General features: G+C 38.7%; 2 protein-coding genes across 3 annotated transcripts; both read right to left on the reverse strand.

Annotated features, from left to right (window-relative positions):
* Positions 1-1,072: 1,072 nt before the first annotated feature.
* On the reverse strand, positions 1,073-4,802 carry LOC120769193 (3,4-dihydroxyphenylacetaldehyde synthase 2-like). 2 transcript variants are annotated; one of them, XM_040096088.1, is made up of 4 exons: positions 4,680-4,802; positions 2,863-2,944; positions 2,561-2,795; positions 1,073-2,471 (listed from the first exon to the last, which is right to left on the reverse strand). In XM_040096088.1, exons 2-4 carry the CDS (start codon positions 2,940-2,942, stop codon positions 1,272-1,274), a joined length of 1,515 nt encoding a protein of 504 aa, XP_039952022.1. In that variant the 5' UTR covers positions 2,943-2,944; positions 4,680-4,802; the 3' UTR covers positions 1,073-1,271. The 2 variants fall into 2 exon arrangements, with proteins under 2 accessions (XP_039952022.1, XP_039952021.1); XM_040096087.1 differs by having other exon boundaries at positions 2,863-2,988.
* Positions 4,803-11,022: 6,220 nt separating this feature from the next.
* LOC120769361 (3,4-dihydroxyphenylacetaldehyde synthase 2-like) lies at positions 11,023-14,575 on the reverse strand. The gene is made up of 4 exons (XM_040096322.1): positions 14,435-14,575; positions 12,758-12,883; positions 12,457-12,691; positions 11,023-12,369 (listed from the first exon to the last, which is right to left on the reverse strand). The coding sequence occupies exons 2-4, from the start codon at positions 12,835-12,837 to the stop codon at positions 11,080-11,082; spliced, it is 1,605 nt and encodes a 534-aa protein (XP_039952256.1). The 5' UTR covers positions 12,838-12,883; positions 14,435-14,575; the 3' UTR covers positions 11,023-11,079.
* Between the last annotated feature and the right edge of the window lie 1,813 nt (positions 14,576-16,388).

The following is a 16,388-nucleotide window of genomic DNA, read 5'->3' on the forward strand; positions in this document are numbered from 1 at the left end:
AGTTTATAGTGATTGGCACTAAAGCGATTAGATGATTAGACGAGACTGTGGCCCTTAAACAAATTTCTGAAAACCGGTTGTATGGGAGATATGTTCCAAAAACTTGATCTTGAAAGTCGCTAGCTCGAAATCGGTTATAGACCGATAGTCTCTTAGGCAAAGTAAAAAATTAGAAAAAATAATGAAAAGCTTCATCAGGGTCGGGAAGGATATCTCCGAGCCGTTCGATACCAAACGAGGTTTCAGACAAGGTGAATCCCTATTCTGCGACTTCAATCTATTGCTGGCGAAAATAATTCAAGCTGGAGAACTGAATAGAGAAGGTATCATGTTCTATAAGAGTGTACAGCTGCTGGTGTACGCCGATGATATTGTAATCATTGGCCTCAGAAACCGCGCCGTTATTTCTGGTTTCCACAGAATGAATAAAGAAGCAAAGCAAATGGGTCTGGCAGTGAGCGAGGGCATGACGAAATATTTGTTGTCATCAAAGAAAGAATCGTCGCATTCGCGATTAAGCTGTCACGTCGCTGTTGACAGTCACTACAACGAAGTCGTAGATAATTTCGTCTACCTTGGAACTGGCATTAACACCGACAACAATGTCAGGCTCGAAATCCAACGCAGAATAACTCTTCCTAATATATGGTACTTGGGACCGAGTAGGCAACAAAGACCAAACTCTATAATCATTCATGATTCCCGTCTTGCTATATGATGCAAAGGCATGGACTATGACAACATCTGATGAGCCGGCGTTACGTGTTTTCAAGAGAAATGTTCTGCGAAAGATTTATAGTCCTTTGCACATTGGCAACGGAGAATATCGCATTCGATGGAACGATGAGTTATACGACGACATTTATATAGTTCAGCGAATCACGAGATGCAGTATCCGCCGGGGGAAGCAATGGAAGAGGAAGACCTCGACTTCGTTGAAGAGATCAGGTGGGGAAGGACCCGGCTGCACTTAGTGACTCAAATTGGCGCGCTATTGTAAACTCGCCTATAACCGCGAAATAAAGAGTTTTACTTACTCCATTGTTGGTTTCAAGTGAAAGGACTGCTAATATTTAGTTAGACTAAGGTAATTTAAGTCAAACGGTCTCAGTAGCTGTCTGGTAATATATTAATATAATATTTGGTAAAATAGTTTAGCCAAATTGGCATATAAATATAAGATTATGTTCATATGTTTGAATATTCATTTACATTTCTCTGCGGCACCTAAACTTAGGTGTAGTCCCCACCACGTCATCTTTTTGGCGCAATTAATGTACTTTAACGTTCTTCTTGGGGCTCTCTTCTGCTTTCTTTTCTTCCACCGAATTCACTGCGACCTTTGCTACATCTTGCTCACTCAGAAGCTGGCTCAGTTGTGACTCAATTTCTTGCCAAGCAAAGTCTATATCACATTCCTTCGGTTCCATACCACAAACGACAAAACGTATAAAAGTTTTTCCGTGAAATATCGCTTGCACCATATAGATCTTTTTGTGATCTGTTAGACGCTTCAAAAGCTCGGTGGACAACTCATTTCCACCCTTAACTCTAAAACAGACCAGACCCATAGCGCGTTTGGCGAATAGCTCGAAACGCGAATCGGCTAGTACATACTGCTCGAAACGCTCGGCTAGACGTATTCGAAGACGAATATATTCACGCAAACCTTCAGCGCCAAGAGTACGGAAAGCTACCCAAACTTTGAGTGCACGAAAGCGACGTCCCAACGCTATTTGCCAATGACGAAACTCTGGTATACCGGTTTGATCTTCGTATTTATGTTGCAAGTACATGCGTTTCACAGTGAAACTCTCGACAATTTTATGTGAGTGACGCAACCACATAGCCGTACAGTCAAAATTGATAGGCAATGTCTTGTGTGGGTTGTAGTTTAGCGAGTCGACGCGATCGAGTCCTTGCCGCAGATGCGCATACTCATCCAATGCTAAAACGCAGCCCGCGTAAGCAGCATCCACATGCAACCATATGTTATGCTCCTCACAGACGGTCGCCAGTGACTCAATGTCATCATACGAGCAAGTATCTGTGGCGCCCATTGTAGCAATGCAAACTGCAGGTATGAGCCCCTTTGCCAGGTCCTCTTTCACTGCTTTGGCTAACTGTGTGCCGTTAAATACCCGAGACTCATCGACGGCAACTAGACCTATCGGCAATGCGCCCAAAATGCCCGCCTTTTCTACGCAACAGTTACTCTGATCGCTAGAGTAGCCGACAAGGCGTGCGCGTATCTCACCCTCGCTCAGCTCTGGTTGGGCGGCTTTCACGCGTCGAACTGCTTGTTCACGCGCCACCATCACAGCGATCAGTATAGCCTCACTGGATGAACCCTGTATAATTCCGCCACCAGACCCTTTGTTCGAGTATAGGAAATGTGCTGGCAATTTGAAGAATTTCGCCAACCAGTCCATGACAACCATTTCTAATTCGGTGGCAGCGGGACTACTTATCTGAAAAACAGTGTGAGAGCCAATTGATGGATAAAAAAAACTAACTTTTGAAGAAATATCTAACGACTCTCGATGTTAAGTCTACTTACCCAATTAAAGCCCATCACACCAAAGCCGTTGGCTAGCATATCTCCGACAATGGATGGGTACGAGCAGCCTATTGAGTAGTATGCATGAAAATTCGGTGATTGCCAATGAGTTAAGCCAGGTACAATGAGCTTGCTAACATCCTGCAGAATTTCCTGCCACTGTTGTGGATTTTCTGGCAGCTCTTTGGGTAGCTGATTGATTAAATAGCCTGGCGCTACGGAAGGTAGAACATCGCTGCGAAAAAGGAAATGTTTTTCCGTATATATGCTTTGATTTTTGATGAACCAGTGTTCCTTCTTACCAATTGCGTATATTTTCATAATAATCAGCTATAAAGTCCACAGCAGCTTTACCGAATTCTCTGAAGGTGTCCGCGTCCATATCTAGTGGAAATCTTCTGAACTTATGATCATATAATTTAGATATACTGTGCAAAGAAATATGGTATTGATTTTGAGTATTTATTTTATATACAAAAGTTCTTCACAAATCTAAACTCCATATGAATGAGGAAAGAAAAATTAGAGATTAATATTTTCAAATTATTAACCAAGGACTAGGGATGTTGTTCCAACATCGTGTTTTGAACTCTTCTTAAGTATTATTGTTTCTTAGGATCAGTATGGACCGTTGCTTTCGAGTTTGTTTGTCTGCATACTGTTTGCAAATTTGAAGAGCATTCTTGGACTATATCATTCAAATTAAGATGAAGTTTTAACACTGTTTAAAGTTCTTTATTATCACTGTAGGTTAGCTTAAGTCAGAAGAACGATCCCAACTGGAATCTCAGCCTAGCGCTGGTTCATCGTGGTACCTAAAACTCCTATATAGTTGTTCGAAAGACCCTCATAAAGCGACAAAATGATTTAAGCTTATCAAAAATTTGTTGAGGCTGCTGTAGCCAGTTTCCTCTACAACTCCTGGTTCGCCGAAAGTGAGACTGTCAACATATTTGAACCTCAGTTTTACAAAGGCTGGTCAATGGAAAAGAAAAAGCCTGTTGTTGCCACCTACAACTTTGACAGCTTGCGTTCAAGAATGTACAACAGGAACTTCTATTGCGGCAATATGAACGGTTCAAAAAGCAAATGCTTCAGTGGATTCAGTGCGTTATATGCTAGATGAAAATAGTCTCGCAGTCGCAGCTGGTCGTCAACCATTGCATGTTAAGCGAATGCGAGGTCCATAGGTCCAGTGCTAGAACGTAAAATGACAATGGAGATAAGCTCCTTCCCACTCTGATGTTAATGGGGCCTCTCACCAGCTCATTACTAATAATGATTCTGCTACCACGAGGCTCTCAAAAAAGTATATAAATGAAGTAACTTGATGCTATTTCTAGTAAGTATGGCCACTCCTTGACTAATTTTGAGCGCACAGTTAGCGAGCTTACTACACTTCGGAGAAATAGTATGTCTACTACCTCCTTACTAGCAGTCACTTTTGCCTTAAAAAAAAAATCTCGTAATCCGGTAGCCTAAAGTTAAGCTTGATGCAGAGCTCTTTACAGTAAACTTTCTACCTAATCTTCTCTTCCAGCTTCGGTTCGTCTCCAGCGACTTCTTTCTGTTTACATATGTATGTCTCTTCGGTATGTTAATAGCATAAAAGCCGCGACGACTAGCCGCTGCGACGCAGTAATCCAAGTTTTCAGTAATGCAGTTGAAGTAGCAGAGAACGTCAAGATTTGCTGTTTGGATCCTCTAATATAATTGGCTTCTCTACCCCCAAGATTGAACTTCGCAGCAATACACCTGCCGGTAATATCCATGGGTGTCACTATCACATAGTGGGTGAAATTTTCCTAATTTTACAAACTTTTTGTTTGTGTAGAGCAGTTCGAGATTTCCTCTGAAACTCTGGGACTAAAAAGTCAGTGATGATAACACCGTTATGTATGTGATATTGTAAGCAGATACAGTTTCATTTCATAGTACTATCACATCAATCGGATCACATCGAAAACTCCATTATAAGTTCTTCCACGAACTAGAGTTTTCACTTTAACCCATAATGATTTCGATTCACAATCGGCTTCTAATTTTATTATGTTTCGCCGATAATCATATTTTCGTTATATGAATTTGGAATATAATTTTAAATCATTATAGTACTCACTATTTGTTTAACTTCTTTAATTTCAATTCTTTCAATTTTACACAATTCTTTTAGTTTTCGAATTTTTTTTTATAGAAATTTTTCCAAATGAAATTTTGCGAGAAAATGGTTTGTTGTGGCGTGGTGTTTATACTGTGTTCAGTTCATTTCTGTGATGGTCTTTTATACTTTCCGTAGTAAACTGTGTAAGCCGTGGAGAATTCATAAAATTTTAATGGCTAATAAATTGTGGTTGTTAAAAGGCTAGGCGAGAAGGAAGTAGAATTGCACAATGATATTTCAATAATTCTTTTTTAACTTTATCTAGTCCATGGAAAAGTTTGATGATGTTTTAGTGGGGTCTGAAATTTATCACGAAGTTTATAACTCTAAGAGAAAAGCGTGATGAGCTGAGTTGACTTAACCATGACTGTCCGACTTTCTCTATATACGCGATCTGATCCCTCTTTATACGAGCTGTTGATTTTGAACGATCGGAATCAAAACTTTGTAAGGGAAACTGTTTTATTTGTCGAGGTATCAGCACGAAATTTAGCACCGTTTATTATCTAAGGCAATGTAATAATAGCTGAGAAAATTGCTCAGATTGGACACCTATACGCTGTAATTGTTCGAAATTTTAATGATACGCGTTCATCATCTATGTTATATAAAATATGGTATTTTCTGTGAATTTAATTTAATTTGGCTTCAAAGTGCCATTCTCAGGTAATTCTACATATTTTACTCAAGCTTTCGCATACAAAAAATGTCAGAAGAAATATGTTTCAATTTGAAAATATTAAAATATATTTAAAAAATTAAAAACACAATTATTTTATTTAATTTAAATTAATTTTTTTTTATACATTTTTTTTAATAATTTTTATTCTGAAAAATTTAAAATTTTAAATTTAATATTCTGTTTAGAAATTTCAAAATGCTGCGTTTACGTAAAAAAAGAAGCAACTTCGATATTATTCAACTATTATTCTTGTTTTGTTCCAATATGTCTCGCCAGCACTGTATCCCTTTACTAAGGATCTGAATATTGCTGCAAAAGCGGCGAAGAACAAAAGCGAACTTTAATGATGGCCAGCACATGTATGCGTACGTGCAGATGTGTGCATGTAAATCTGTATATGTATATATTTTTTACAAACCTTCAACTTGATCTTCCACCGCTATCTAATCAACTTTACTGCAGTGTTATTTATTGTCATCTAATCATTAATTTTTTTTTTTTTTGAAGTTTTTGTTTGCTTTCGTTAAGCAGAGTTGTGTTCTATTTACAATAATGAATTGTACTTATCACACAAAGCTGTAAATGTATGCAAATAAGTCAGAACTATGCATTTAATTGACTTATAAATAAAATAATTACTGATTGCAGTTTTGAAATTGCAATATTTCCGGTACACATTTTGGTGAGTCATATTGTCAAATGCAAAACGTATTTGGTGTTTTTGTAAAGAAAATATGATGAAGAGAAAATCTTATTATGAAATTTGTTTATAAAACTTGTCAGTTGAAAATTTCTATTTTTTTATGCCGTAAGGAGGGTTACTTTATGACAAGGTGTCCAAACCTATTGCAGGTCAGTTTCTGCTATGGTTTCCTGCGTGCCGCGGTGCCTACGGGTTTGTTGTCAGCATCAATTTTTTCGGTTTAGGGGCTGGAAAATGCTTTCCGCATTAAAAAACATTACTCTAAGGAGTCGTCGCCCACCTTGCAACTCGGCTTCAGTCGCATCGTTATATACTATAGGGATGACGGCTCTTCGACTTTACCCATTCTATGAAGGTACTTTCTGAAATATCCGTGTTTGGGTAGCAGCAATGTTGGGCTTTACCGCTATAAGTAATATTGATCTGATACTGTTCGGTAGGCTGGTCCACTTTATCCATTCTTTGAAGGTACTTTCTGAAATATCTGTGTTCGGATAGCAGCTGTGTTGGGCATTACCGCTATAAGTAATATTGATCTGATACTGTTCGGTAGGCTGATCCAACTCTGAGGACTGCGGTGCACACTGGTCACTACCTTACGCCGGTTTCCCAGTTTAAGCGCATCTGCCCAGATCACTACTCCGTATAATAAGAAGCTTTCTCTTTTTTTGGCTGAGCTCCTCTAATCAGAAAGTTAATCTAGGGTCCATACTTACGCTTGAGTACTTTACTGCCTCTTCTCTTCTTAGTATATCCGTAGTCGTTAGCAGACTTATATCGAGAGATATGTGCCTATTTGTAAGCAGTACTAGGTTTGTGTTTTCTGTAGCGAGCTGTAGATTGTGTGAGTCGAGCCATGCTTGTGTCTTTCTAATGACATAATTTTGCTTTCTCGCGCTTCTTCTGTGTTTCATGCTCTGATTACTGCTGCAATCTCAACCGCGTAGCCAATTTAGTACGATTAGTCTGGCATTTCGAGTTTTAGTAAAGCGTCATAGTTTATGTTCCACAAGTCTGGGCCTAGAATGGTTCGTTGAGCTGTTCCTGACAAAATCGGCATCTGTCGGGATCCCTCAATAGTTTGATACAGCAGTTTTATAGCGCTGGGTTAGTCGGGGATTCTAGTCGGGCTTTTTTCGAGAGCGTCGATCTTGTGATTTTACCTGTCGGGTCTAAAGCACTGTTGTCTCTGGCACGAACCTAAAGCTTCGCAGAGGCGCTCCTTTGGTCTGGGCCTTTTATAATGTTTTTCTGCTTTGTCGAGCATGATTAGTGAACGCTATGCTGATGGCAAATTGGGACCTTCTTTTCCTTTACTAATTGGCATCAGTCAAAAACGAGAAAGATATAGGGTTATGTATATATAAATGATATAAATGTTCAGGGTGACGAGAAAAGTTGAAATCCGGTTGACTGTCTGTCTGTCCGTCCGTCCGTCCACCCGTGCAAGCTGCAACTTGAGTAAAAATTGAGATATATTGATGAAACTTGATATGCAGATTTCTTAGCGTAAAAAAGTTCGAGTTCGAAGGTGGGCGTAATCGGACCACTGCCACGCCCACAAATCACCATTAACCGAAAACCTATAATATGCCATAACTAAAAGAGGATCACAGTAGCCGGAGACACCTGTGGGAAAATATTTTGGAAAAGTGGGCGTGGCCCCGCCATCTAATAAGTTTAATGTACATATCTCCTAAACCACCTTAGCTACAACAACTAAACCTATAGTATAAAAATGGACGAAATCGGATGCTCGCACCCCATATAACGGTACTGTTCAAAACTACTAAAAGCGCAATTAATATATGTGACCTGGTCTACGGAAAGGGGGCTTAGGTGTCAAAAAAATATATGTGACCTGGCCTACGAAAAGGGGGATTAGGTGTCAAAAAAAAGAAGAACAATTAATGAGATAACGAGAAACTGACGATTATTTTTAACAGCTTTTCCCAGAAAACTAGTTTTCGCACGTTAGCTCCCTTTTCGTAGACCAGGTCACATATAACTAAATGCGTCAGAGACGTTGTAATTTGCTGCCGGGATGGTATGAGAAAGCTTTATGAGAGTCAGTGTGAAAATCGTACGATGGGCGTGGCATCGCTCACTTTTTGGTGAAACTCCATATCTCGGAACCCGACTAACCGATTTCGGAAAAATTTGGTACGTGGCATTCTTCTTACATTCTTAAGTCACAATGTGAAAATGGGCGAAATCAGATAACAACCACGCCTACTTTCCATATAGCACAATTTTAAATTCCACTTTACTGAGATGCAGACATTGCAAAACTCACTGTCGCCGCAAATAAATTGCTTTGTTATGCAAAAGAGCTAAACATACGAACACAAACCGATGTGCCTGTGACAATTTGAACGTGAATGTTGATAACTATGCACCTAAGTAAAATATACCGTTAGTTGATGATGATTTAAAATTTAAATATATTCTGCTCTTTCCGTTATTTTTTCAGCTTATTGCGTTCAAACTCACCATAAAACATCTTCTAAGTCTTCTCAATTGCCAAAGTTACATTCTTTATTGAAAGCTTTGGGAGTTTTACCTTATCACATTAGTTTTTATATCGATAAGTTTTTGCCACAATTAAGCAAACAATATTTTTTTTATTATAGTTTAGAGTATTATGTACTTGTATCAAACGATTGTTGCTGTCGGGTGGTTTTCGTACAGAAAAGTCAGTAAAAGGTTCGAGTCTTGGCTACTAAAAAATTGTAGCAGAATTTACAGTAGTAAGTTGCATAACCAGCAGACTCAGAACACTATACAATAACTATTGTAAAAGATAACTATTGTAGAGATTAACCATTGTACAAGCTGTCAAGAAGTAGAAGAAGAGTAGACTATACATCATCTTCTATGTGATTGCAAAGCATTAGTATAGGAAAAGAATTGCAACTATCGGTCTATGGTTACTTGACGATGTTTAATAGGTTACACTGGTAAAACTTTTTGTATTGGAAAAATTTTTCAAGATACACAACAGAAGTTGGTTCAGAGAAGACATGAAAGTGTCAAAGGATTTTAGTTGCAGGCAGGTTTCACAATGCGCTGCCTAAAGGTCTAAGTGCGTCATAAGATATCTACTCTATTTACCACCTACATAAGACATTTGGGACTAAGAGAAAAGTCAAGAGATACAAGAGCTGTCATTTCATTTAGAAAAAACAACGGTTTGTTGTGCTTTGTAGGCCGATGGAATCATCGGTTCATATCTCGGTTCATATCTCTTCAAAAATGATGGCAGTGAGAACGTAACCGTCATTGGCGAGGGTTATCGAGGCATGATAACCGACTATGTTCCAACAAGTTGGCGCCATCGAGTCAATCAATACAGAACACTTCGTTGAGCAGATAACTTCCCATTTTGGGCTGGTCGATTGGTCGGTTACAAATTTAAATGCTAAAGATTTTTTTTTTCGGATGATAATAACCATACCCCATTAAATTTGAAGTTTCTGTGCGTTTTCTTTAAAAAAGTAGGGAACCTCGGAAGGATCATTTTTTAACACTTTCGCTCCTACTGGGACAATATGTCCCACCTGTATTCGAAATGCTATACCTTTTTTTTATGAATGAAAACTTCTATCTGAAATGTCCCAATACAAGACTTGTTTGTGATAAAAATCCCTAAACATATATTAAAAATTTGTCGTTCGGCAGTACTGGTCAAGTTTGCCACAGCTGTTTGGAAATTTCGCTGATCTGGATTTTAGCCCTTCTGAGAGCAGCAAATGCCTTTGATTGACAAAGAAAATAGTACTGAAACAGGCGAAAATGGCAGTGATGCTGATCCCATTTTGAATCGGACGACGTAGAGCGACCTGAAGACGACTAATTTTCGATGAGGAAGAAGATCTATATGAAAATGCTGAAAATGAACCAGCTGTCGTTGTTACTTGGACTAATCTAACGGAAGAGGTAAGCCCAAATTTTAAATGCCTAAAGAGAACCACAAGTTCTGGTAACTTTTCCTCGAGGAGCTACCGAGTTCAATGCATCCATAAAGCTTTTTCCAAACAGTTTGTGCATTTTCATTCCACAGTGTACAATTCAGCGAATAAGAAAACTCAATAGAGAGAGAAACGCTAATAGGGCCCTAACGGATGGACATGAATTATTAGTATTTCTAGGCGTAATAATTGTCATGTACTACAATCATATACAAATATGCGAAATCGAAAGGAAACTCCGGAATTCGAGTCGCGACCAGTACGTGGGCAAAGTTAGTTCCAAATAAGCTGCGATGGTATAATGGCTACGTCCTGGATGGATTCCAAGGAAATACTAGTTGCTACTAACTGCCACAAACCAATAATATCCAACGTAGACAGAAAACAAAAGGATGGTAAAAAGAAAACATGTTGATTGTCCCTTAGCTATTGTGGACTACAAGCGTATAGACCGATGGCCGATCAAAAAACAGCGGTATACGATCTAAATAGAAAGTCTCAGAGGTGGTGAAAGAAAGTGTTTTCCAAAGTTCTGATGCTTTCCACAGTAAATGCTTGGATTGTTCACAACGACCTCAATCGCAAAAAGACATCGTTGATACAGTTCATATGAAAACTCTCCAGCTGTGAAAGTAATAGTAGTAAGTATAAGAGGAAGAACTCTACTCCATTGTGGAGTTCAGGTGGAGAAGGATCTGGCTGCACTTGGTGTCTGAAATTGGCACGCTGTTGTAAACTCGCTATAACCGCGTAACCGGTATCTACGCCAATAATAAAGACGAATGAAAATAAAGAGGTTTACTTACTCCATGGTTGGTTTCAAGTGAAAGGACTGCTAGTATTTAGTTAGACTTAGTTAATCTAAGTAAAACGTTTTCAGTAGCTATTAGGTAATATGCAAATATGCGAATAATATATAATATATTAATATAATATTTTGTAAAATTGTAAAATAGTTTAGCCAAATTGGCATATAAAGCTTATGTTCAAATGTTTGAATATTCATTTACATTTCTCCGCGGCACCTAAACTTATGTGTAGACCCGAGCTTAGTTGTTGACTGATACCGACCACGTCATCTTTGTGGTGCACTTGCTGTGCTTTTACGCTCTTCTTGTGGCTCTCTTCAGCTTTCTTTACTTCCAATGTATTCACTTCAACCTTCGCTACATCGTGCTCACTCAGCAGCTGGCTCAGTTGTGACTCAATTTCTTGCCAAGCAAAGTCTATATCACATTCCTTCGGTTCCATACCACAGACGGCAAAACGTAGAAAAGTCTTTCCTTGAAATATCGCCTGCACCATATAGATCTTTTTGTGATCTGTTAGACGCTTCAAAAGCTCGGTGGACAACTCATTTCCACCCTTCACTCTAAAACATACCAGACCCATAGCACGTTTGGCGAATAACTCGAAACGCGAATCGGCTAGTACATACTGCTCGAAACGCTCGGCTAGACGTATTCGAAGACGAATATATTCACGCAAACCTTCAGCGCCAAGAGTACGGAAAGTTACCCAAACTTTGAGTGCACGGAAGCGACGTCCCAACGGTATTTGCCAATGACGAAAATCTGGTATATCCGTTTGACCTTCGTATTTATGTTGCAAGTAGATGCGTTCCACGGTGAAACTCTCGACAATTTTATGTGAGTCCCGCACCCACATAGCCGTACAGTCAAAATGTATAGGCATTGACTTGTGTAGATTGTAGTTCAGCGAATCGACGCGATCGAGTCCTTGCCGCAGATGCGCATACTCATCCAATGCTAAAGCGCAGCCTGCGTAAGCAGCATCCACATGCAACCATATGTTATGCTCCTCACAGACGGTCGCCAGTGACTCAATGTCATCATACGAGCACGTACCTGTGGCACCCATTGTAGCAATGCAAACTGCAGGTATGAGCCCCTTTGCCAGGTCCTCTTTCACTGCTTTGGCTAACTGTGTGCCGTTAAATACCAAAGACTCATCGACGGCAACCAGACGTATCGGCAATGTGCCCAAAATGCCCGCCTTTTCAATGCAACTATTACTCTGATCGCTAGAGTAGCCGACAAGTCGTGCGCGTATCTCACCCTCACTCAGCTCTGGTTGGGCGGCCTTCACGCGTCGCACTGCTTGTTCACGCGCCGCCATCACAGCGACTAGTACAGCCTCACTGGCTGAGCCTTGTATAATTCCGCCACCAGGTCCCTTGGTCGAGTGTAAGAAATGTGCTGGCAATTTGAAGAATTTCGCCAACCAGTCCATAACAACCACTTCCAACTCGGTGCAAGCGGGACTGCAGAGCTGAAAGGTAGTATGAGAGCCAATTCATGGGTAAAAAAAAAACTTTTGAAGAAATATCTAACGAGTCTCGATGTTAAGTCTACTCACCCAATTAAAGCCGATCACACTAAAGCCACTGGCTAGCATATCTCCCACAATGGATGGATACGAGCAGCCAGCTGCGTAGAATGCATGAAAATTCGGTGATTGCCAATGAGTTAAGCCGGGTACGATGAGCTTACTTATATCTTGTAGAATTTCCTGCCATTGTTGTGGATTTTCTGGCAGCTCTTTGGGTAGCTGATTGACCAAATAGCCTGGCGCTACGGAAGGTAGAACATCGCTGTGAAAAGAAAATGTTTTTCGGTATATCTACTTTGATTTTAGGTTATCCACTATTTCTTCTTACTAGTCGCGTATATTTTCATAGTAATCGGCTATAAAGTCCACAGCAGCTTTACCGAATTCTCTAAAGGTGTCCGCGTCCATATCTAGTTGAAATCCTCCGAACTTATGATCATATAATTTAGTTATGCTGTGAAAAAAATATGGTAAGAATTTTGAGTATTTATTTTATATACAAAAGCTCTACATAAACCTAGACTGCCTAAGAATGAGGAAAGAGAAATTAAAGAGCCAAAATAATCACTGGAAAAGCTCACTGCGCTAATTCTCCAACTACTTCTTTCCGTTCACCTATGCCTCGTCAGCATCTAAGCAGCGTAAAAGCCGCCACGAGTAGCTTCGGCATCGCAGTGATCCATTTTTCAGTGTTGCTTGAAGTAGCAATGAATTTCAAGATCTGTTGTTTGTTTGGATCTCTTCATATTAGGTTTTCAAATATTCGCCTTTTTGTCTTTTGAATTTCGCGGCTATGTATAAAGCGCTAAAGAGCTCGTATCTGGCAATACTATACATCTTTCAAAGGTCTTGATATAACCTACAGAACGACTTTTTGCATGAATAATTTGGATATTGCGTTCAACAGTTATGGACGTGTAAACATGGAGTTCACTAACGCCGAAATTCGCGAAATTTTTTATTTTTCCTTCGTTAAAGGAAAATCCGCTAGAGAAACGTTCCGTGAGATTAATGGTGTTTTGATGAAACGGAAAGAACTCGACCCATTTTTGAAGCGGATGGTGACTGGCGACGAAAAATGGATCACATAGGACAATTCAAGCGAAAATGGTCGGTGAATCCTCCCAAACAGTGGCCAAGCCGGGATTGACGGCCAGGAAGGTTTTGCTCTGTGTTTGGTGGGATTGGAAGGGAATCATTTTTTATGAGCTACAACAACTGGACTGCTTGAAGAAGGCGATCGACCAGAAGCGTCCAGAATTGGCCAACAGGAGAACGCCAGACCACACACTTCGTTGATGACTCGTCAGAAGCTACGGGAACACGGATGGGCGGTTTTATCGCATCCACCATATATCCCAGACATAGCGCCAAGTGATTATCACCTGTTCCTGTCCATGGCGAACGCCCTTGTTGGTGTAAAGTTGAACTCAAAAGAGGCTTGTGAAAAGTGGATGTCCGAATTCTTCGCAAATAAGGAGTGGGCTTCTACTAGGGGGGTATTTGAATTAAATCCGATCACTGTAACACTTTTTATAAAGCATTGAATAGCAATAAAGCGGAAGGGAGATATTTGTCAACCTAATACACCTTCTCTCCTGCGTCTTAAACTGTCCTTCGCAGCAATATCCATGGGTGCTGCTTTCGCACTTGAGATATGTGAATGACATTTTGAGAATCAATGGGTGTAACTTTCAAGATAAGATTTTACCATTTTCAGAATATTTTTGTTTGTGCACAAGGGTTCGAGTTTTCTCTTAGCAACTCTTAGATCGATAATTCAGTGATGACAGCATTTCAACCCTCTTAAAATAGGACTAACACATATTAACCGGATCACATCGAAAATTCCAATAGAAATTGTTACAGGAACAACAGATTTCACTTTAACCCTTAATGATTTCGATTCACAATCGGCTTCTAATTTTATTACATGTATATCGCCGATAATCATATTTTCGTTATATAAATTTGGAATATAATTTTAAGTCATCATAATACTCACTACTGGTTTAACTCTTTCACTTTATACAATTTTTTAGTTTTCGAAACTTTTTTTATAAAAACTTTTCCAAATGAAAGTTTACCAGAAAACGGTTTGTTGTGGCGCGGTGTTTATACTGTGCTCAGTTCATTTCTGTGACAGTCTTTTATACTTTCCGTAGTAAACTGTGTACGCCGTGGAATATTTATGAAATTTCTCTTACAGTGATGGCTAATAAATTGCGCTTGTTAAAAAGTTAGGCGAAAATAGACGGAAGGAGAATTGCATAAAAATATTTCTTCAATAACTTTTTTTTTTGACTTTGTCATAAGTTAATGCCCAATTTGATGATATTTTAGCGGAAGGAAAGCGTGATGAGCTGAGTTGATTTAACCATGACTGTCCGGCTGTCGCTATATACGCGAACTGGTCCATCTTTATTCAAGTTGTTGATCTGAAATTTTGCACACGTATTTTTCTCCTCAAAAAGCAGCTCATTTGTCGGAACCTCTGATTTTGGATGACTATGGCATATAGCTGCCATACAAACTGAGCGATCGAAATCAAAGCTTTGTATGAGAAACTTTTATATTTGTCGAGGTATCTTCACGAAATTTGGCACGGCTAAGTATCTAAAGCAGCGTTACAATCTTCTAAGAAATTGTTAAGATCGGACTACTATATCATATAGCTGCCATACAAACTGAACGATCGAAATCAAATCTTTGTATGAAAAACTTTTATATTTGTCGAGGTATCTTCATGAAATTTAGCACAGTTTATTATCTAAGTCAATGTAATAATAGCTGAGAAAATTGTTCAGATCGGACAACTATAAGCTATAGCTGCCATACAAAACGACCGAACAAAATAAATGTCGGTTATAGAAACTTTATTTTTTGTGGAGTGTGTTGCTGCTTTGGTGAAATCGAAGTTAATGTATTTTCTTGTTTGTTTTATATTTTCTCTAATTCTCCCAAATTTTTGATGCTCATCATGTAAATTATATAAAATATTGTATTTTTTGTGTATAATTTGTAAAAAAAAAACTATCTAATATGGCTTCAGAGTGCCATTCTCAAGTAATTCTCAAGCTTTCGCATACAAAAAATGTCAAAAGAAATATATTTCAATTTGAAAATTTATAAAAGAATTCGAAAAAAAATTCAAAAAACTAAAAAAAAAATTTAATAAAATTAATTTATTAAAATTTAATTAAAATTTGTTTTCTAAATTAATTTAAATTTTATTAATTTTTTTTTTTAAATTTAATATTCTATTTAAAAATGTCAAAGTGGTGCGTTTATGTAAACGACTTCAACTTCAGTTAACAAACTATTATTTTGTTTTGTCCCAATATGTCTCGCCGCCACTGTATCCCTTTACTAACGATGAAGATGATGAGCGCCACTATAGTTATGCAATCTCGATGATGCTGCAAAAGCGGCGAAGAGCGCAAAGCGAACTTTAATGATGGTCAGCACATGTATGCGCATTCACACACGTGGAGATATATGTAGTCATATATGTGTATGTGGATATGTATTTAAGTGTATATGTATGCATATACTTATGTGCAAACCTTCAACCTGATCTTCAAGCGCTAACTATACATCTCTTTTTACATCTTGCCCTGCGGTGTTAGCTGATTGTCTTCAGATCTTTCATTGTTGTTTTTTTCTCAGTTTTCTGTTTTGGAATGTTTTGTTTGCTTTCGTTAAGCAAGTTTGCTTGCCATTCACAACAATGGATTACACTTTTCCACTAAGGTGTTAAATATATGCAAATAAGTCGGAAATATGCATTGACTTGACCAAGTAAATAACTTAGAAATGAACAAATTAAAAATAAATTAAAATGACAAAACACTATTAACTGCTTTCTTTGTCTATATGGTAAAGTGCTCGAACGCTTGTCATATTATTGGCATGCCGAACCAGTTTTCGGTCATAAACTTGATGGCTAAGACAAAAGG

The sequence above is a fragment of the Bactrocera tryoni genome, chromosome 2, assembly GCF_016617805.1.
Source record: "Bactrocera tryoni isolate S06 chromosome 2, CSIRO_BtryS06_freeze2, whole genome shotgun sequence".
Lineage (NCBI taxonomy): Eukaryota > Metazoa > Arthropoda > Insecta > Diptera > Tephritidae > Bactrocera > Bactrocera tryoni.